Source organism: Capricornis sumatraensis, chromosome 15 (assembly GCF_032405125.1).
Source record: "Capricornis sumatraensis isolate serow.1 chromosome 15, serow.2, whole genome shotgun sequence".
NCBI lineage: Eukaryota > Metazoa > Chordata > Mammalia > Artiodactyla > Bovidae > Capricornis > Capricornis sumatraensis.
This window is the reverse complement of record NC_091083.1, coordinates 54059317-54081825: the sequence shown is the minus strand read 5'-3', so window position 1 is coordinate 54081825 and position 22509 is coordinate 54059317. Positions and strand designations below refer to the sequence as shown.

Sequence of the window (22509 nt, the reverse complement as noted above, 5' to 3'; positions counted from 1 at the left end):
TTGCTGCTTTGTGGTGACTGAGGGGCTGGGTGGCCTGGGACAAAAAAACCGGAGACCTACCCGGAATAGCAGAGGTTCATCCAATACCAGCCTCGTGGCACTTTCTTGGAGGAAGGTGGGACTGTGTCCTGCCCACCAAATTACCACCTCGTTTAGGCTCTGAAAGACTAACAGAAAGCAAGAGGAGAAGAGAAGACAGCGCAAGGGAGAGCGAGGGCCAGGGAAGGGCCAGGCCAGGGAGGGAGAGCAGAGGATCTGGTGCAGTGGGTACAAGTATCCTGGGGTTGGTTCCAGCACCCTGAGGTCTGTACAGCATCCTGGGGTCCATGTGAGCATCCTGAGGTTGGTGTGAGCTGGACCACAGCAGTGATGCTGGGCTGTGCTGGGTTGTGCTGGTCCGGGTTCAGCAGCACCAGGGTCAGTTTCTCCTGCTTTTGACCTTCTTGATCATCCTTTCTTGCTGACTCTTGTCTCATCCTTGAGGAAGCGGCAGTACCTAGTTGATTTGGGGTGGGATTGATGGATTTCAGGGGTTTGGGATGGGCTCTCAGCTCTCCTGTTTGCTGATGAGGGCCCACAGTACATAACCTCCTTCCTATTTCCTTCCTTATGTCTCCCTCTTTTCCTCTCTCCCCACATCCTTTGGAGATGGCTCTTCTTGTCCAGATCCTCAGAAGAGAATGAGAGGGCTCAAGGTCCCCCCTTGAGGGCAGAGAGCATCTCTTGGGGCAGGTGGGAAGTGAAGGCAGAGCAGGTGAGCTGTGACCCCCTCCCCCCTTCAGGTTCCTAGGAGGCGAGTGTGGACGGTATGCAAAGTTGTGAATCCAGTGGCGACAGTGCGGATGACCCTCTCAGTCGTGGCCTGCGGAGAAGGGGACAGCCTCGTGTGGTGGTGATCGGTGCTGGCTTGGCTGGCCTGGCTGCGGCCAAAGCACTTCTGGAGCAGGGCTTTACAGATGTCACTGTGCTTGAGGCGTCCAGCCGCATCGGGGGCCGCGTACAGAGTGTGAAACTTGGTAAGTGCCTCAGTCGCCTCAGTCCATCATCTCCCAAGGCCGCCTCTTGTCCCCCAGTGCCCTGGCCTAGCCTGAGATCTTGTTATTTTAGCTTTTTCCCAGGGTTTAGTATTCTGTCATGCATGCTGCCTGGGCCTTTTTCAGAAGCTTCCTTTGCCCCCTCAGCACCCTTCTGAGGTGTGCAGAATGGGGAGTCTGGTCTCTGTTTTTGGAACAAAATCTAGGGTTCATAGTGTTTAGGTGGGAGAGGACACCCAGAACCAAACTGTCTTTGTAGCGGGTAGACTGGTTTCTATTTCACAAGAAGGGGAATTGTGAAAGATTCTAGTAGTTGTTAACTTTTGAATATGATTTAGTATACCATTAGTAAGAGCTAGCCCTGGGACAATAGGAGCTCAGCGCCCTGGAGGTGGAAGAAGACTTTGGGCCTCCTTGTGAGTGATGGGCAGGTCTTAGGATTATCTGGGAAGAGGATGTGTGTAGGTTTCAGAGTATTAAGCCTTCTGGAGAAAGCAACCAGTTAAGAGACACACCCCAGAAGTGGGCACATTTTGCCAGGGGTCCTAGAAGGTGGGGGATAGCCTGAAATGCAGCCAGAGGTCAGGGCTTCCTAGACATGGGGTCTGACAATGAAAATGGCCCAGTGGGACTACCCATGGTGGCCTGGCATATGTGGGCTACACTGACCCTCCATAGGATTTTGTGTCTATTGTTACTTGGGCTGCAAGGCCAAGCAGATTCTGTGTATTTACTTTTGATGAATGGGGCAATTGGTTCAGCAAAGTAGGTGGCCAGGCTTAGAACAAGCAGAGGTTGAGGAGACATGGGAAACTTTTCATGTTTAAAAAAACTTTGATCACATTAAAAGTCTTCCTTAGAGCATTTCCTAGAAGGTATATGTGAAGTTATGTCTGTCTTCCCTGGCAGACACAGGAGTATGTGTTGGCAGTGAGAATGAAAGTGCGTCCCAAGGCACACAGAAATCTGAGGACAGTCAGCTGGGGGACCTCCTGGGGGAAGCCTGGAGACTCTGCTCAACAGCTGATTGGCTGGCTAGGAGCCTTAGGGATTGGCTGGCGAGGAGCTTTAGGGAGGGGATGGCTCCATTTGTGGTTCTCAAGTCTTGATGAGATATTCGGGGTCTGACACAAAAGCGGGACGGGAGGACAAGTGGCCCAGTCTCAGTGGTAGTTGCCAACTGAGATGTGCTTTGCAGGGAAGTTGGTAGAGGGAGCGAAGCGGAAGGGATGGGGCTTCAGGAGGCTGAGGAGATGCATGTGGCTGGAAGCCTTCCTCGGAGGGGAAGGAGCTTGGGTGGGCCTTGGGTGATGAGGGGAGTTGGATAGGTAGTCAAAAGAAGGAACGGATGATGTATATGAGGAATCAGATCAAGGCAGACTCTGCTAGAATATGGGAGAGCAAGTCCAGACAAGCGCGTATGTGTTGTGTGTGCAGACACCTGGGGCTGAAAGCCCAGGCTGCAGTTGGACCTGCGGCAGTGTGACATGCTAGCTGTGAATCCCAGTGGTAATGGCAGCAGTGATGACCAGAAGCCCCAGGGACACTGTGGGGTAGTTGTGGAGATGGTGCCCAGTACCCTGTGGTTACAAGGACGACAGAGGTGAGAGGCCTGTGGGGGACGACAGGAAACATCCTAAGACTGAGGCTGCTCTGGGCCACCCCACCTCCTTGTAAAGCTTGAGGGATAGGGTGGAACTCTGATGTTGCTGACCTTGAGCGACTCACCTTATTCCTGCTTATGCCTGGATACCCCATGCCTGGATATTGTTGCCCAGTGACGATGACTTGGAACTCCCTGGTGTACCCTGGGAAGGGTCCATGATGCAAGCCCCTTTTGCTTCTTTTGGAAGCTCAAAAGAAGCAAAACAAAAACAAAACCAAAAAAATACCTTGGGGAACTTGAGGCTCTAAAGGATAATTAGTGATAAATGTCCCCAGTGACCAGCCCCCCTCCCTGAACCCTGTGGAAGAAGGGCACTGGGTTTCCAGCTTTTCCTAACCTCTAGTCTGCCCACTTTCCCTGGACAAAGGGACCCATACATTTCTGCTCTTGATTCCAGAGTCACCAGGAAGTTCTGTCTTACTGGCTGTGGTTTGAGGTTGATTGTTTTTTCTCTTGCTCTGTGTTTGGCACATAGATGCATACAGGGCTACAGGGCTTTTTTTTTTTTTTAAACTGATGGTTTAATTAGAAGCAGCCCAGGAAAGAGAAAGCACAGAAAAAGAGGAATGCCCAATTCCTGGGGTGAGGGGTGATTGTTGTCTGTTATGGTTTATAAGATAGCTATTGCTGCATAACAGACCAGCCTGAAATATTAGTGGCTTAAAACAACATCATTTTACTTGCTGATATTCTGTGGCTCCAGAAATCTGAGTGTCTCTTCATGGTGATCACAGTCTAAGAGGGTGAGGCTAGAAGGCACAAGGTTTCTTGAGGCCTAGCCTCTTGAAGCCACAACATTGCTTTCATTGCATTCTATTAATCAAAGCAAGTCACAAGGCAAGCCCAGATTCAAGGGGTAAGGAAAGACTCCATCTCTTGATGGGAGGACTGACAAAGTCAGATTGCAAAGGGCCATGTGGGTAAGGATAGGAGGAATTATTGTGTCCATCTTGGCAAAAAAGTTATCATACATGATGTCTTGAATCAGGCCTCCAAAAACAAAACAAAACAAAACACCAAAAAATGTTCCTCTATATTTTCCTTTCTTTGTTTCAACTTTCCTGGGAGCTAGGCAGGGGAGGAGACAACTGTATCATAGGCTCTGCAGCATAAGAAAAGGAGACTGAGCCCCTGAAGAGGAAATAGGCCCAGGCACAGTGGGAACTTGCCTCAGAGTATCTGGTCCCTTGGCTATGGATGGGGTGGTAAAATGAGCCACCAGCCTTGGACCCAGGATTTTCCTTTGCCCTAAACAGTCTCTTAAGGTTTTGCCGCTTGTGCCGTAGGATGAGAAAGCTTAGTTTTCTCCGGAAGTCTGTTTTAGACTGCCCTGGGGAGGAGTCTTCAAAACTGGAATGCTTTCTCTTTCTTCTGTCCTAGACTGAGTTAGGAGTTGGCCATTTTCCATCTGGATGAGTGGCTTAGATTCCTGAACCACTGGATTTTGAGGAATTGGAATAAGGCCAAATGGGGACCTTGGGTCTGGAAGGCTGGGCCTCCTCACTGGGTATTTCAGGTACCTGTACCACGTGGTACCCTCTGGTACCATAGAATTTCTCCTGAGAGGGAGGAACCAATGAGGAGGGAGGGCCTATTGTCTGATGTTATCACAGAAGGAGAATCTTCTACTTATCCCAGTGAGGCGACTTGGTGTCGTCAGAGTCGCTGAGGGTGGAAGTTACCTCATTTATAAAGTGGAATCCATTTTGTGCTGCATATGGTTTCTTACTGGGAGCTTTTCACTGAAGACTTTGGTTTGTTGCCAGAGGGGGACCTAATCCCCTTCCTTGCCCTGTTGTTGGGGATGGAAGGATCCCCTTGGAGAAGGAAGATGAGGCAGTGTTCTGGCCCTCTTTGAAGAGTCCTTGCTGTGCTAAGAGCCTGTTGTTGCCATCAGGACACGCTACCTTTGAGCTGGGAGCCACGTGGATCCATGGCTCCCACGGGAATCCTGTCTATCATCTAGCAGAAGCCAATGGCCTCCTGGAAGAGACGACTGATGGAGAGCGCAGTGTGGGCCGCATCAGCCTGTACTCCAAGAATGGCGTGGCCTGCTACCTCACCAACCGTGGCTGCAGGATCCCCAAGGATGTGGTTGAGGAATTCAGTGATTTATACAACGAGGTGAGGTATTACGGGAATAGTTGAGCACAAGGGTGTGGGAGACAGGGAGCACACTGGCACTGTGTGTGTGTGTGTGTGTAAGATGGGGATCCGGGGCTCGGCAACTTGCTAGGGTTTTCTGTGACCCTGGTCATGTCTGTACATTCTCTGGACCCCAGTTTGAAGGTAGAAAGAAGATAACGAATGGAGAAGTGCTAGGGAAGAGATTATTGATACTTAGGATTAAATATTTCCCCAGGAAGTCCTTAAATATCTATTAGATTTGTTACTAGGTAAATGTGTATGATCGTTGTTGTTAATGTTCTTAGACACTCTTGTAAATGATAATTTTAAAAAAAACCTTATTTTCTAATTGTTCCTGGTATATAGAATTATAACATTTTTTTAAAGTTGAAGTTTAGTTGATTTACAATATTATACTAGTTTCAGGTGTACAGCATAGAGATTCAACATTTTTATACATTGTACTCCATTTAAAGTTATTACAAGATAATGGTTATATTTCCCCGTGCTGTACAATATATATTTGTTGCTGATTTTTTATACATAGTAGTTTTTGTCTCTTAATCCCATACCCCTGTTTTACCCTTCATTTCTTCCTTCTTTCCACTGGTAACCTCTAGTTTGTCCTCTATATCTGAGTCTATTTCTGTTTTGTTACATTTGTTTGTTTTATTTTTTAGATTTCACATATAAATGATGATATAGTATATTTGTCTTTCTCTTTCTCGCTTATTTCAGTAAATATAATACCCTCTAAGTCGATGCATGTTGTTGAAAATTGCAGATTTTCATTCTTTTTTATGGCTGAGTAAAATTCCAATGTGTGTGTGTATATATACATATATATAACAATATAGTTTATATCTACCTATCTAACATGTATATAAAACATGTGTATGTATACTACATATATAACTATGTTTTATATCTATATGTATCTAACATCTTCTTTATACATTCATATGTTGATGGGCACTTAGATTGCTCCCATAGGTTGGCTATTATAAATAATGTTGCAGTGAACTTTGGGGTACAAGTATCTCTTCAAATTAATTTTTCTTTTTCTTTGGATATATGCCCAGGAGTGGAATTGCTGGGTCATGTGACAGTTCTATTTTTAATATTTTGAGGAACCTCCATATTTTCCATAGTGGCTGCATCAATTTACATTCCTGGCAACAGGGTAAAGGGTTCCGTTTTCTCCATATGTTCACCAGTGTTTGTTACTTGTGTTCTTTTTGATGACAGCTCTTCCGACAGGTGTGATGTCTCATTGTCATTTTCAATTTCTCTGATGATTAAGTATGTTGAGCATCTTTTCATATGCCTGTTGGCCATCTGTATTTCTTCTTTGGAAAAATGTGTATTCAGGTCTTCTGCCCATTTTTTAATCAAGTTGATAGTTTTTTTTTTTAAATTGGGTTGTATGAGCAGTTTATATATTTTGGATATTACCCTTTATTGGTCATATTATTTGCAAATATACTCTTCCATTCAGTAGGTTGTCTTTTTGTTTTGTCAGTGATTCCCTTTGCTGTGCAAAACTTTTAGATTAAATTAAATTTGTTTTTGCTTTTGTTTCTCCTGCCTTAGGAGAAAAAAAGTGCCTCAATTTATGTCAAAGAGTGTTCTGCTGATATTCTCTTCTAAAAGTTTCATTATTTCCATGGTTACATTTAGGTCTTTGGTCCATTAAGTTCCAATTTCAGTCTTTCACATATGGCTGTCCAGTTTCCCCAGCACCACTTGTTGAAGAAACTGTCTTTTTTCCATATATATTCTGCCTCCTTTATCATAGAGTAATTGTGTGTGGGTTTATTTCTGGCTCTCTAGTTTGTTCCATTGATCTGTGTGTCTGTTTTTGTGTCAGTACCATGCTGTTTTGATTACTGTAGCTTTGTAAGTCAGGGAATATGCTCTTGTTTTATTCCGGCTTAAAAAAAAGTTAATATTTTTAGAAACTTTGCTGTGAACTGCAAAAAACAAGCAAGGTAACTTGTAGATCTTGCCTTCTGATAGCTTCCATTTATAGTGTAATGACCCTTCACTTTAGGTTAGTAAACTGGTCAACACTTACCTAATATACATTTTTTATGTCTCTTGTGCATAGGGAAGGAGAAATGACCCTTGCTTTGGGGTTGTCTCTGCTCCATGGAAGGCAGGAACACCCATTGTCTTATGTGTGTGCACTCATACAGTATGCTGTGTACAATCCTATAGTGTTGCGTGTTCTCACTCAATATTAAGCAAGTAAGAATTAGCATTCTTGAAAGTAGACCTTCTTGGTGTACTGAGAGTCAGTCATGTCCTGATTCCTTTGTTACTGTGAGTGCTTCAAGCATGGATGCCTCTTGAGAATGATATTCAGGGTCCAGGACTTACTTGTTCTTTTAAACGTTCCTGAAGGTAGAGCATCATCAACTTCTGCTTGTGGGTCTGATTTTTGAAAGCCAAGTGTGTGAGTCATGGAAAGTAGGATAGATAAAGGTAGGTTATCATTGGTGAAGGAAATGGCCACCCACTCCAGTGTTCTTGCCTGGAGAATTCCATGGACAAGGAGCCTGGTGGGCTACAGTCCATGGAGTCGCAGAGTCAGACATGACTGAGCGGCTAACATTACATTATTATTATTATCATTCTAAGTGGTGCTGTTTTGAGTCAGAAGGAAAAGGTGTTAACCATGAGGTCAAAAGAGAGATTTCCTTATATATCTCTTAGACAGTGCTGGAGGCCATTCTGAAGAGGTGTGCTCTAAGCATGTGAAGCCTTGCCTGAGGGTGGCTTCATAATAAATATGTAGCCTCCCCCCCAAGGCAATCACTTTGAAGGGCTACTCATTTGAATGTGTTATATTTGTTAACAAATAGATGAGTTTGTTCGGTAGTTATCATATAAAGCTTAATCTCTGGAGCAAGATTGCCTTGACTCAAGTTCTACCATTCATGGGGAATGGTATATACCTGTATATTCATGAGCTAGTTATTGAGACTCTCTGAGCTTTACTTTCCTCATCTGTAAAACAGGCACAGTTATACCTACTTCATAGTGTTATGAAGGATAAATGAGATCCCAGTGAAAAGTGCTTAATGGGAAATGGGGTGAATATTGTTAGCTCTTACAGACCCGTCCCATTTCCCTTGGGTCACATTAGGAAGATGTCATTTAACCCAGGACAGGAGACTATCCACGTGGCAAATGCGTGTTCAATTACGGCAGTCCTAGTCAGTGGTTGACACAAAGAATCATGTGAATCTGTTAGTCCTCAGATGGGCATTTTGGCCTTTAGTTAACATAAACTGACTGGCTGGCTAATCAGTTGCTTATCGCCAAGGGGAAAAATCTCAGGGGAAGGAGGCAAGTTGAAAGCCTGACTCCTTGGCAATGGTATTAGGTGAGGAATTTGCTGAGGACTTCAGTTAAAGCCAAACACCCAGCATCTTGTGACTGTTGGGAGAAGAAAAAGGAATAATTTAACTTGCTTTCTTCTTTATATTCAGAGAAATGTTTAATTTATGTTTCTATCTTAAGTAGAGGCTTTTCCCTTGAGGGAGTAGTGGGGGTTGGGCCATACCACCTTTCTTCCTCAGCAGTCCTAGAGCTGGGTTGCAGGGTAGACACACTGCTGTCAATGTATGGGCCCCTTTTGCTGTTTCCCCTGCAAAACACCAGCCAGGACACAGCTCTATGCTGCCCTCCTGGGAGAGGGTGAAGCAGATACACCTGGACAGGAATGTCAGGGGAGAGTCTGTGCATTTGGTTCTTGAAAAAGGGTTATCTGTGTAGACGTTGGTTCTTTAGTGGGCGGTACGCTTGGCTATGTAGACCACTTGAAAGGGCAGTTCCCTTCCCACACACTGTACAGGCACCAGACATTTCACTTTGTTCTAAGCAGGGGTTCAGTAAGAGTTTCTGGGGCCCATCCCACCTCCTGTGTCTGGAGGCAAGGAAGCTGACTGCACAGGTTCAGTTTGCCATCCCCAAACCTCCATTTTGTTGGTGCAGCCTCAGTACAAAACTGAGTACCACATTAATTCACCAAGGAAGAGGTGCCATGTGCCCAGCATATCCAGGAACACTTTGGAGATGGTGAGCCTGAGATGGAGGTGGGATGAGTGAATGTGTTTTCAGTCTCCTGGGATCTCTTTGCAGGTCTATAACTTGACCCAGGAGTTCTTCCGGCATGGTAAACCAGTTAACGCTGAGAGTCAGAACAGCGTGGGGGTGTTCACCCGAGAGGAGGTGCGCAACCGCATCAGGGATGACCCTGATGATCCAGAGGCCACCAAGCGCCTGAAACTCGCCATGATCCAACAGTACCTGAAGGTATCTTTGCCATCTCGGAGCTCTGTTGAGTACAAATGCCAGAATGAGAAAGACTGACCCTGGGGAAGTTGGGTCCGAGGAGGGCAGCACTGCCCTAAAGTCCTGCTTCTATCCCTGCCCAGCCTTGGCGGTCACCTGGCTCCCCTCTGGCTCTTCCCACAGGTGGAAAGCTGTGAGAGTAGCTCGCACAGCATGGATGAGGTGTCCCTGAGCGCCTTTGGGGAATGGACTGAGATTCCTGGTGCCCACCACGTCATCCCCTCGGGCTTCATGCGGGTTGTGGAGCTGCTGGCTGAGGGCCTCCCAGCCCACGTCATCCAGCTGGGGAAACCTGTCCGTTGTGTTCACTGGGACCAGGCCTCATCCCGCCCTCGGGGCCCTGAGATTGAGCCCCGGGATGAGGGTGACCATAATCATGATGCCGGGGAGGGCAGTCAGGGTGGAGAGGAGCCCCGGGAGGAGAGGCAGGATGAGGATGAGCAGTGGCCAGTGGTGGTGGAGTGCGAGGACTGCGAGGTGATCCCGGCAGACCATGTGATCGTGACCGTGTCACTGGGCGTGCTCAAGAGGCAGCATGCCAGCTTCTTTCGGCCAGGCCTGCCCGCCGAGAAGGTGGCTGCCATCCACCGACTGGGCATCGGCACCACTGACAAGATCTTTCTAGAATTCGAGGAGCCCTTCTGGGGCCCTGAGTGCAACAGCCTACGGTTTGTGTGGGAGGACGAGGCGGAGAGCTGCACGCTCACCTACCCGCCCGAGCTTTGGTACCGCAAGATCTGTGGCTTTGATGTCCTCTACCCTCCTGAGCGCTATGGCCATGTGCTGAGTGGCTGGATCTGTGGGGAGGAGGCCCTTGTCATGGAGAAGTGTGATGACGAGGCGGTGGCCGAGATCTGCACAGAGATGCTGCGGCAGTTCACAGGTGCGTCCCTGTTCTTGTCCCGCCGCCGGCTCAGCAGGTCTCGCTCTGTCTGTCCTCCTCCTCTAGACCCTCTGAGTCTCCTGAACCAGTACTAGCATCCTCATGCCCAGGTTGTGAAACTGAGGTGGTGCACCCCTTGGGAGAGATACTGTAGGGCACTGTGTCTTGGCTTTGGCCTCCTAAATTGCAAGCTCTCTCCATTTGGAATTTGAGACACTCAAGATCACAGGCTCTGTGTTTCTTCTCTGTTTCTAAGGCCGATGGTGAAAAACTCAGATATCACCCCCAAGTCTCAGATTGCCCACTTCCTACTCATGTTGTCTTGCTAAGAGATGGATTTGTGGTGGTTTTGCCTGATCTTTAGTCGAACATGTTTCCTGCATTATCCCAGAAGAGCCCCACAAGAACGCCTGAAGTTGGAAGGGGGAACGTGATTATCTGGGATGTTTTTCAGATAGGAAAATTAAGGCCCACAGAGAGGAGGTGTTTTCTGGGGATTACAAGGAGACATTGAGGGGTATATACCTTGAACCCCAGCCTCCCTCCCTCCCTTCTTCATGCCTGGCCTTCCTGGAGCCCCCGAGGTACAGTGGGAGTTGTCTGCTCAGGAGTGTCTTCTGTGTGCAGCCATTTCTTATTCTCCTTCCCCTTGGCTCTTCTCACTCCCCAACAGGGAACCCCAATATCCCAAAGCCTCGGCGAATCCTGCGCTCGGCCTGGGGCAGCAACCCCTACTTCCGGGGATCCTATTCATACACACAGGTGGGCTCAAGTGGGGCAGATGTGGAGAAGCTGGCCAAGCCCCTGCCGTACACGGAGAGCTCCAAGACAGCGGTGAGTGTGGGTGTGCTGGGTACGTGAGGGGCTGCGGGGTGAGGGTTCTTTGAGGGGTGGGTGTTTTGTATGTGTGTTTGGTCCAGGGGAGGAGTGTCAAGGTAAGATAGGTGGAGTAGCTCCTGTAATGATGGAGAAAACAAGAAAAAGTACACTTAACACCTGGAAGAACAAACAGAGTCAAACTAGGATATCTTAAATGCTTTCTTACAGTTATAAAAATAACAGACTTTTAATTCTGTGCTGTCCAGTATGGTAGCCATTAGCCACATTTAATTTAATTAAAATCCAAAGTAATAAATACAGCATTTTGTTCCTCAGTTGCATTAGCCAGGTTTCAAGTTTGAGAGCCACCTGTTGTTGCTCATCAGAGTGGCCACGTTAGCGGCCACGTTAGAAGCCTCATTAGGTTGCCACGTTAGAGTGTGTCACTATGGAGCATTTCTGTCATTGTGGAAAGGTCTGTTGGGCAGCACTGACCCGGTATGTTTTGCTTATTTCCCCCAATTTGTTTTAGGAAATAAAACAAAATACTGACCTTCCCCCAAATTATAGTAACTATATAGTAAAACACATAGAAAAATAATAAATTGAAATTATCTATATATATTTCTGCTCCTATAAAGTAGATTTTGAGTTCCCCCCACCAAGCATACCCATACAATAAATGTTAAAACCCCAACAAAATTATATTTAAAATAATTCTCTGGTGTAATTGATGAGGAAGATTGTAGAGCAATGTGTTGTGCCTGTCCTGGCTGTGCTTAGGAAGGGCTACTGCTATAGCCATCCTCCTTCTCTTGTCCCCTGCATCAGTTAGGATTAGTGGATATAACAAAAAGCAAAACAAACTGTGATTTAAACAAGACAGAAATTTACTTAGGTCACACAAAAGGAAATCTGGAGGTAGATGTTGGGGCCCAGTATCAGTAGATCCTGGCTCCATCTTCCAGGCCACCTTGTGATCCAAGAGGGCTGTGGAGGCTGTTGCTCTCGTTCTCCTGTCTGTGACAGGCTGATGAGTGAAAGAAGGGAACCCTTGGGAAGAGTCAGTGTCCCTAAGCAACAGTGCACTTGAAGTTGATTGGCTAGAATGTAGTCACATGACTCTACCAGCTGCTAGAGAGACTGGGATACATCGTTTTTTTTTCCCCTGGATGGCAGTGGTGGTGGTGGCTTGGTCGCTAAGTCATGTCCAACTCTTGCAACCCCATGGACTGTATGTAGTCTGCCAGGCTCTTCTGTCCATGGACCCAGTTAAATGTCAGGATTTTTGTTACTGAGGAGAAAGAGAAAGGATGTGGAGCAGGCGGCTTGCCCTCTGCCACAATATGTGCCTCCCTTTCAGCTTAACCACCTCTGCAGGCTCTTTATTGGTGGGTTAAAACCTCACTACTCAAGATGGGTGGTCCATGGACCAGCAGCACTGGCACCATGTGGGAGCATATTAGACATGCAGACTTGCAGCTCACCCCAGACCTGATGAATGAAAACCTCATTCTACAAGGTCCCCAACTGGTACCTGACACATTCAGCTTGAGGTATACTGGAATAAAATCCAAATGCAAGCTTGGAATGCAAGCATTTGTTCTATGCTTGGACCCCACCTAAACAGCCTGCTTTCTTGATGTTAAGCTTGGCTCTGCCAAAATTTTCACCATCTCCTAGACAAGGCCTAGGAGATGCATTTCTGCCCCCATTTTTCCTTCTTCCTGAAACATCCTTTGCCTGTTTATTTATCCAGCATCTTCTGAGAAGAAGCCCAAAGGTCCTGCCCTCTGGGAAGCTTTGTGTGATCTCCCTGACAGAGGGCCTCTTTTCTGGGCTCTCAGCACCTCGCCCAAACACCCATCGCGTCACGTATGATGCCATTTAGTAATTGGGTTTCGTGTCTGGCTTCCCCACCAGCAAGGAAGCTCCTCAAAGCAGCTGCCTGGTCACCTTTTATCTTCCAAGTGCCCAGAACAGTCCCTGGAACCTAATAGGGGCTCCATAAAGGTTTGTTAAATTACTGCCTAACTTTATCGAGTTCTTATATTCTTTCAGGTTCTGAGTCCTTTAGATACATCATTTCACTTAATCCTCACAGTCACCCTCAGAAGTAGATGGTATAAACACATTTTGGAGATGAAGAAATCAAAGCTTAGGGAGGTTAAATCATTCCCCAAGTTTCACTAGTAAGAGGCAGTGTGAATTTCTGAAACTGTAGAGCCAGGACTCACAGAAACCTCAGAGGAAAAAGGACTGAGGCCGGATGTTTGGGGAAGCAGCAGGGGAAGATGGGCAGGTGGGATGGACAGCTCCTCATCCTGTGGAAATAGCAATACCGCCTGTTCCTTTCTAACTTGTAGTATGGATGGGGATTCTGGGGCAGACAGGTAGCTTTTCTTGCTCCTCCATCTTCACTTCCCTGTCCCCCTGCCCAGCCTATGCAGGTGCTGTTCTCAGGTGAGGCCACGCATCGCAAGTACTATTCCACCACCCATGGTGCTCTGCTCTCTGGCCAGCGTGAGGCTGCCCGTCTCATTGAGATGTACCGAGACCTCTTCCAGCAGGGGACCTGAGTGCCTCATTGCTGCCGAGCGTGTTCCTTAAAGAACCACTAACTCGTGACTGCCAGCCCTGCCCCTCGCTGCTGTGTACTCCTCATTTCTGAATCCTCTGTAGAATGGATTTGTATCTTTTGTAGAGCTAGACATCTGACTGGCTTCAGACCTGGCCCTGTAGCTTCCTCTTTTCTCCTTCCTGGGTGGCGACCAGGGTGGGGTCCGTTGATTTACCTCTGTGCTCTGATCTCTGACCTCCCTATGCTTCCCCTCATCTCTAACCTTGTTATTGTAAGTGCCTTCAATACTTTGCATTTTGGGATAATAAAAGAGGCTTGCCCTTCCTGTGCTCCTCAGCTTCTCTCTTCCATTTTTCTTAGCCTCGTGTGTGTGCGTGTGTGTGCATGTGTGTGTATGTATGTCTTTGTGTGTTTGTCATATCTTCTTCGAGGGGATAATGGGGCCAGCTGTGGTCTGATTATGCCCCCAGAAAGGAAGATGCCTGCCTTTAGTGGAAGGGGCATCCTCTCACCCCAATCTGTTTGTGATTGTTTCCCTTCCTGCCAGTGAGACTCCTTAGGAGTAAGAGCCCCTCATTATCCAGCCCCAACTCCTTCAAGATAGGCCTGGGTCTGCCTGCTGGCCTTTTGTTGGACTTCTCAGAGCCTGACTGGGTAACATAGCCACATGGAGTGAAGGTGAGTTTTATGGGAGGGGACACCTGTTGTGACTCCATGCCAAGCTCAGATGTGTTAATTATTAATCAATGTCATCTGGCCAGAAGGCCCTGGTTCTGCCCTTGGGATGCTCCAGTTGACTTCTGGGAAGCTTTTTCCCAGAAAAAGTTCTGGGAAGTACAGAAGTACAGCCATTTTGGTGGGTGAAAACACACACACACATATACACCCCTTATATATCCACACACACATATATCACTCCTACACAGATACACTACCCTACACCCTTACACCTATACACAAGTACAACTATACACACGTGCATAAAACCTTAAAGAACATTTAGTCATTTTCTTACTCCAGATTTCTAGTGACAGAGTTCGAATTCTACAGAGTTGAGGGGTTGGGTGGTGGAGGATGTGATGAAAAGCCGGGTGTACCCCCTGGTTTAACTGTGTGAATTTAGGTTGGGTTAGCTCTTCAGAAGCTTAGGGCACTGCCTTTCATATGACTCTATATCCTTTACTCCCTTACCTTAGGCTGTGATGAAGATGTCCAGCACATGGATATGTCTCTACACTCCTCCCTGAACCTGTCTGCACACCCCTACATGCACACCCACCTACATGCACATACACGCTGCCACCACCCCCCACCCCACCACACACACCTACACGCACATGTCAAAGAGGCATCCTTGTTTTGTGAAGGTTGACCTACCTGATGTCCCTCATGGAGTTTATGTTAGGGATTCATATTCACCTCATGGGTAACTTGAAAAATTGTAAGTATATGTATTAAACTATTTTTTGAATAGAAGATCTATCACTGTAGTTCATGCTCAAAAGTCATAAAAGGATACACTGAACAACCTCCTCCCACAGCTGTCCCCAGTACCACTGCCACTCCCAATGGCAGGATTATTATATTATATATATTAGTATATTGTGTATCTATTTCTAGATATGTTATTATAAATATATACCCTTGTCTCTTTTTATGTGAAAGTGACAAAGTATCCATCCTGTTCTGCATTTTGCTTGTTTTAGTTAACATGATGTGTCTTGGAGATCTTACCATAATGGTACTTAAATGGACAATGTAAATTTGGATCTTACTTTGGTCAAGGAGTGTCTGTCTCCTTCCTGGCCAGAGTTGTGTTGCAGGAAGCACCTCCTATTAACTTCATCTTTGGAGGCACTGATCCAGTCTTGACCCCTCCCCATGTCCTGGATTTTCCCCACTAACTGTGCTGGGATGGACAGAAGTGGCCCATCACATAAGTATGAAGGATGAAAATAATATGTAGAATTTCCAGGTCACAACTGTAGGAATTTAAAGAACTCTAGGAGGGTGAAGTTTATTTGGTGATTGCAAGTTGGAGAGCTTCAGGTGTGGGCAAGCCAGGAAGGTAGTCTGACTTGCCCACACTTAAGGGCTAGACATAGAGTCTCTTAATTTAACATGGATGCCACCTCAGACTAGGGAGGGTGATTCATCCCAGTGAGGAAACAAAACCTCCAGAGGGTTATGTAATGCAAGTAAAGCACCTAAGTTCACTCAGATAGGTGGTGTGAGACTTAACCCAAGGTCTTTTGGTGCTACGTGCATGCTAAGTCGCTTCAGTCATGTCTGACTCTTTGCAACCCTACGGACTGTAGCCCGCCAGGCTTCTCTGTCCATGAAATTCTCCAGGCAAGAATACTGGAATGGGTTGCCATTTCCTTCTCCAGAAGATCTTCCCAACTTAGGGACTGAACCCGCGTCTCACTGGCAGGCAGGTTCTTTAGCACTAACTCTACCTGGGAAGCCCTGATGCTACAGTGAAGGATTATTCTAGTTATTGTGTGATAAAAAGAAGAGGCTGGTGCCATTAAAAAAAAATCTCAGGCCATTATAGACAGGATGGAACTGGGCGCAAGCACACTAGGAGACTCTGTGGCTGATTCTACTAAAACTGGCCTTGTGCCTGGCAGCATTTCCACTCTTGGCTATACACCCAAGAGAAATGAGTGGATATGCCTGCCTGAAATATGTACCAGAGAGATATACATAGGATGAATTCCTTGCTGTGACTAGGTTTCTTAAATAGCTGTGGCATTGATTGATACTCAAACGACTCTATTAGGGGTGTCTAGTATGGCATGCTCAGGCCAACACCCTGTGCCAAAACTGCTACACAATTCTTGTCACTTGTGGGAGGTCACTTGAGAGGAAGTTCTTTCCTGGCACTGGATTCTGTGTGGAACTGGTTGCATGGTTTCTTGTGGGCATCAGTGAGTCCACGACCAAGGTGTTTGGTTTGTGGCTTTGTGGAAGCCTCTGAAATGTTCCTTCAGGTTCCCTGGGGTACTCGGCAAGTACTCTTTCTACTTTTGCTGCTCTGGAACAGGTATTCCTCTTCACGGGAGCCACTTGGAATGTCTACCCTACCTACACACAAAGGTAGGAGTGAAGTGCCTCTGGTTTGAGTCACTCTGAGTTTGCTTGGGCCTGTCAAAATGAGCCCATGGGTGATCCCAAGGTGCAAGAATGAAGTGGGCTGTTGGTTCCGTTCTAGAGAACTGCCTGTCTAACTAATGGTCTGCCAAACATAATGGTGGATTCACATGAAGTGTGTTTTCTCATACTGACCAGCGGGTGTCCCTTCTTCCATGCTTGGCCCTTTTAGCCTGTTCTCCACACAGGAGCCTGTATGATCCTTTTACCAACATGAATCCAGTTATGTGCTTCCCTAGTCCAGTGACTGCCGTTATACTGAGCATAAAACGTGATTTCCAGCATCCTGTGTGACCTGTTCTTTGGCTCCACTTCCCTTCCATGGCCCCCTTCTGTTGGCCCTGGCTGTCCTGTTTATCTGGAATGCTTGCCCCCAGTAATGCAGGTCTCGTTCCCTTGCTGCATTCAGCCCTCTAATCAGCTGTCACTTCTCTAGGAAGATTTCCCTAAACACCCCATTGACAGCACTCTCAGCACTCCCTATCCTTCCCTTTGCCTGTTTCTTCATAGTCCTTTTCTTTCCATGATGTCATATTTTTTTTATTTATATGTCTCTTTATTTGTCTATCTACTCCCCTTGCCCCTTCCCCCAGGTTGTAGCTTGCATTGTCCAAAATAGTGCCTGGTATAGTGGGTTATCCGGAGAAGGCAATGGCACCCCACTCCAGTACTCTTGCCTGGAAAATCCCATGGACGGAGGAGCCTGGTAGGCTGCAGTCCATGGGGTCTCGAAGAGTCGGACACGACTGAGCGACTTCCCTTTCACTTTTCACTTTCATGCACTGGAGAAGGAAATGGCAAGCCACTCCAGTGTTCTTGCCTGGAGAATCCCAGGGATGGGAGAGCCTGGTGGGCTGCCGTCTATGGGGTCACACAGAGTCGGACACGACTGAAGCGACTTAGCAATAGTGGGTTATCAATGAAAATTTGCAGAATGAATGAGCAAGTGAATGAAGAAGCTGAGCTGAATAGTGTTATCCCCCAGACCCATCTTTGGTGCTGGCCAGCAGTCCTTATGGGCTTCCCTTGTCAGCACCCCTTTAACGCTGACACCTCCCCTCCCCTACCAACTGGCAACAGGCAGAATGGTCTCCTGCTTCACAGACAAAATAGAAGCCACCTGGAGCCAACTTCCTTGACAAATCTACAGACTGCTAGCCTACACACCCATCCTTATAGGCCTTTCCCAGACACAATGGAAGTGTGTGATCCATCACTTGTGTATTCCATACCCCAGACTCAGGGACTTTGCTTGTCATTTCCTATCCCATTCCGTCTACTCTATCCTTCCCACTTGAATTTCAGTTTCCCCATGTCTTTCCCATCCCCAGCCCTCATCTTACTCCCACGTTTCCTTGCCTTTTTTTCTGGTCAAGCATCACACTAGCATTTTCTACACTTGCTCTCTCTGCATCCTCACTATCCTCACTCTAGCAGTGGTTGGTGGGGGTCCTCAGGTCACAGAGGGAAGGACTAGGCTGGCTCTCCTTTCCATGGCTGGGAGAGGTAAGGAGGACTCCTAAGGTTTATGAAAGGACAACCTCATGGGCTGAACCACATCCTCTGGTGCCATCTGCTGGCCATGTCAGAATGCAGCCCTCTTGCTGCACAGAGAACATCTGTGTCTGGGATTCTGTGACCTTTTCTGAATTAAAAAAATTTTTCAATAAATCATAGAAAACACCTTAAGTTAATAATGAATAAAGTTAATAAAGTAATTTTGCAACTTATTCCAGAGCATCATTTATTTTTCATTCTTAACCTTTTGTAAAAAGAGGCTTTGTTGGCCTCCAGGATGAGACCACCTTACCTGCCTCCTGAGAAACCTATATGCAAGTCAAGAAGCAACAGTTAGAACTGGACATGGAACAATGGACTGGTTTAAAATTGGGAAAGGAGTCCGTCAAGGCTCTATAAATTGTCACCTTGCTTATTTAACTTCTATGCAGAGAACATCATGAGAAATGCCAAACTGGAGGAATCACAAGCTAGAATCAAGATCGCCAGGAGAAATATCAATAACCTTAGATGTGCAGATGATACCATTCTAATGGCAGAAAGAGAAGAGGAACTAAAGAGCCTCCTGATGAAGGTGAAAGAAGAGAGTTAAGAAGCTGGCTTAAAACTCAACACTGAAAAAGTAAGATAATGAAAAACAACCCCCAGAATGGGAGAAAATAATAGCAAATGAAGTAAGTGGCAAAAGATTAATTTCTAAAATATATAAGCAGCTCATACAAGTCTATATCAGAAAAACAAGCAACCCAATCAAAAAGTGGGAAAAGACCTAAACAGATATTTCTTCAAAGAAGACATACAGATGGCTAACAAACACATGAAAAGATGCTCAACATCGCTCATTATTAGAGAAATGCAAATCAAAATTACAATGAGATACAACCTCACACCAGTCAGAATGGGCATTGTCAAAAAGTCTATAAACAATAAATGCTGGAGAGCGTATGGAGAAAAGGGAACCCTCCTGCACTGTTGGTGGGAATGTAAATCGATACAGCCGCTATGGAAGACAGTATGGAGATTCCTTTAAAAACTAAAATTAAAACCACCATATGAACCAGAAATTTCACTACTAGGCACATACCCTGAGGAAACCAAAATTGAAAAAGACACATGTAACCCAATGTTTGTGGCAGCCCTATTTATGATAGCTTTACATGGAAGCAACCTACATATGCATTGACAGATAAATGGATAAAGAAGCTGTGGTACATATAGACAATGGAATATTACTCAGCCATAAAAAGGAACACCTTTGAGTCAGTTCTAATAAGGTTGATGAACCTAGAGCCTATTATACAGAGTGAAGTAAGTCAGAGAAAAACAAGTATCATATACTAACACATATACATGGAATCTAGAAAGATGGCACTGATGAATTATTTGCAGGGCAGCAGTGGAGACACAGACTTATGGGCACAGTGGTGGGGGCAGGAGGGGAGGAGGTGGGAAAGGAGAGGAGAGGATAGGATGTATGGAGAGAGTAACATGGAAACTTACATTCAGTTCAGTTCAGTTCAGTCACTCAGTCATGTCTGACTCTGCGACCCCATGAATCGCAGCACGCCAGGCCTCCCTGTCCATCACCATCTCCCGGAGTTCACTCAGACTCACGTCCATCGAGTCAGTAATGCCATCCAGCCATCTCATCCTCTGTCGTCCCCTTCTCCTCCTGCCCTCAATCCCTCCCAGCATCAGAGTCTTTTCCAATGAGTCAACTCTTCACATGAGGTGGCCAAAGTATTGGAGTTTCAGCTTTAGCATCATTCCTTCCAAAGAACACCCAGGGCTGATCTCCATCAGAATGGACTGGTTGGATCTCCTTGCAGTCCAAGGGACTCTCAAGAGTCTTTTCTAATGCCGCAGTTCAAAAACATCAATTCTTCGGCGCTCAGCTTTCTTCACAGTCCAACTCTCACATCCATACATGACCACCGGAAAAACCATGGCCTTGACTAGATGGACCTTTGTTGGCAAAGTAATGTCTCTGCTTTTCAATATGCTATCTAAGTTGGTCATACCTTACCGTATGTAAAATAGATAGCCAATGGGAATTTGCTGTATGACTCAGGGGTGGGATGGGGGAGGGAGGTTCAAGAAGGAGGGGACATGTGTATACCTCTGGCTGATTCATGTTGATGTTTGGCAGAAACCAACAAAATTCTGTAAAGCAGTTATCCTTCAATTAAGAAAAAAAAAGCTAAGATCATGACATCTGGTCCCATCACTTCATGGCAAATAGGTGGGGAAAAAATGGAAACAGTGACAGAATTATTTTCCTGGGCTCCAAAATCACTGCAGAAGGTGACTGCAGCCATGAAATTAAGAGATCCTTGCTCCCTGGAAGAAAAACTATGACAAACCTAGTGTATTAAAAAGGAGAGACATTACTTTGCAGACAAAGGTCCATATAGTCAAAGCTATGGTTTTTCCACTAGTCATGTACAGGTGTGGGAGTTGGATGATAAAGAAGGCTGAGGACCAAAAAATTGATGCTTTTGAACTGTGGTACTGTAGAAGACTCTTGAGAGTCTCTTGGACAGCAAGGAGATCAAACCAGTCAATCCTAAAGGAGTCTTGAATATTCATCGGAAGGACTAATGCTGAAGCTCCAATACTTTGGCCACCTGATGGGAAGAGCCAAATCATTGGGAAAGATCCTAATGCTAGGAAAGATTGAGGGCAGGAGGAGAAGGGGGCGACAGAGGATAAGATGGTTGGATGGCATCATCGACTCAATGGACATGAATTTGAGCAAACTCTGGGAGTTAGTCAAGGACAGGGAAGCCTGGTATGCTGTAGTCCATGGAGTTGCAAAGAGTTGAATACAACTGAGTAACTGAACAAGATATTTTCTTTTTTGTTCCTTCATTCCATCATTCATTGATTGTTTCGTTCATTCATCAGACTTTTTTTTATGCCAGCTTCTGTGCTAGGGAGATTTAATTATGTTTCAGTAAGTAAGTTTACTAAATAAATAAATAGGAACTATGAACTTATTTTATCCCCAAGTGAAGATGAACTGTATGATTTCAATTCTTTTAAATTTGTTGAGGTTTATAGAGGGATAGGAGGTGGGAGGTGGGAGGAAGGTTCAAGGTTCTCCTCCTGCCCTCAATCTTCCCTAGCATTAGGATCTTTTCCAATGAATTAGCTCTTCCCATCAGGTGGCCAAAGTATTGGAGCTTCAGCATTAGTCCTTCCGATGAATATTCAAGACTGATCTCCTTTAGGATTGACTGGTTTGATCATTGCATACCTAAGACTGATTGATATTGATGTATTTCAGAAACCAAAACATTGTAAAGCAATTATCCTTTAATTAAAAAGAAATAAAAAATTTTGTTCAGATTTGTTTTATGGCTCAGGATATGGTCTGTCTTAGAATATGATCTATGGTGCTTGAAAATGATGTGTTTCTGCTATTGTTGGGTGCAGTATCCTACAGATGTTGATTAGATCCTATTGGCTGATAGTGTTGTTGATTTCCTCTATATCTGCTGATTTTCTGTCTAGTTCTTTTGATTGTTGAGAGAATAGTTTAAGTGTCTAAATATAATTATGTATCTGTTTATCTGTTCAACTCTATCATTTTTTTGTATTAATAGCTTTTTTTTTGTATTAATAGCTTTTTAAAGAACAGTTTTAGACTTATAGAAAAAGTGAGTATTTAGCCTCTACCCCCATTTTCCCTATTAACATCTTACATTAATGTGGTATATTTGTCATAACCAGTGAACCAATGTTTTAACCAGTGAACCAAAGTTCATAGGTTAAACTAAGGAAAGATGAATAAACTAATGTCTTTTTCTGTTCCAGAATTCTGTCCAGGATGCCACATTACATTTAGCCATCATGTTTTGTTAGATTCTTCTTGGTTGTGATGTTTTCTCAGACTCTGCTTATCTTCAGTGATCGTAACCATTTTAAGTTGTATAGTCAGGTATATTGTAGGATGCCCCCTATTGGAATTTGTCTGATGTGTTTTTCATGACTAGACTGGGATTATAGGTTTTTAGGAGGGAAACCACAGAGTTAAAGTGCCATTTTCATCTCATCATAGGACCTTGATCACTTTGCTGAGATAGACTTTGTCAGGTTTCTGCACTGTGAAGTTATTCTCCCCCACCCCCCTGCCACCATACTGTCCTCTTTGGAAGGAAGTCACTTTGCAGCCCACACACTTAGGGAGTGGGGAGTTATGTTCCCCTCCTTTAGAGAATAGTATCTATATAATTTATTTGGAATTCTTCTGCACAGGAAAATTGTCCCTTCTCTTCCTTTCCCCCGTTCATTTATTAAACTTGTTCAGTCATTTATTTATATCAGAATGGACTTGTGCATATTTATTTTATATTTTGGA

General features: G+C 45.5%; 1 protein-coding gene across 5 annotated transcripts; it reads left to right on the top strand.

The window, feature by feature from the left end:
* Positions 1 to 808: 808 nt before the first annotated feature.
* Positions 809 to 13733, top strand: SMOX (spermine oxidase). Of its 5 annotated transcripts, XM_068987247.1 has the most exons (8): positions 809 to 1016; positions 4598 to 4824; positions 8977 to 9150; positions 9313 to 9545; positions 9705 to 10072; positions 10746 to 10906; positions 12815 to 12904; positions 13333 to 13733. In XM_068987247.1, the coding sequence occupies exons 1-8, from the start codon at positions 809 to 811 to the stop codon at positions 13468 to 13470; spliced, it is 1599 nt and encodes a 532-aa protein (XP_068843348.1). In that variant the 3' UTR covers positions 13471 to 13733. The 5 variants fall into 5 exon arrangements, with proteins under 5 accessions (XP_068843348.1, XP_068843349.1, XP_068843346.1 ...); XM_068987248.1 differs by lacking the exon at positions 12815 to 12904; XM_068987245.1 differs by having other exon boundaries at positions 9313 to 10072.
* The last annotated feature ends 8776 nt before the right edge of the window (positions 13734 to 22509 follow it).

What these genes read in the sequence shown, in the direction of transcription:
- SMOX (XM_068987245.1), top strand. Translation starts at nt 809, where the DNA reads ATGCAAAGTTGTGAATCCAGTGGCGACAGTGCGGATGACCCTCTCAGT. An exon ending in CGGAGAGCTCCAAGACAGCG is followed by an intron (nt 10,907 to 12,814) that starts GTGAGTGTGGGT and finishes CTTCCCCACCAG; the next exon opens with CAAGGAAGCTCCTCAAAGCA. An exon ending in CTAATAGGGGCTCCATAAAG is followed by an intron (nt 12,905 to 13,332) that starts GTTTGTTAAATT and finishes CCCCCTGCCCAG; the next exon opens with CCTATGCAGGTGCTGTTCTC.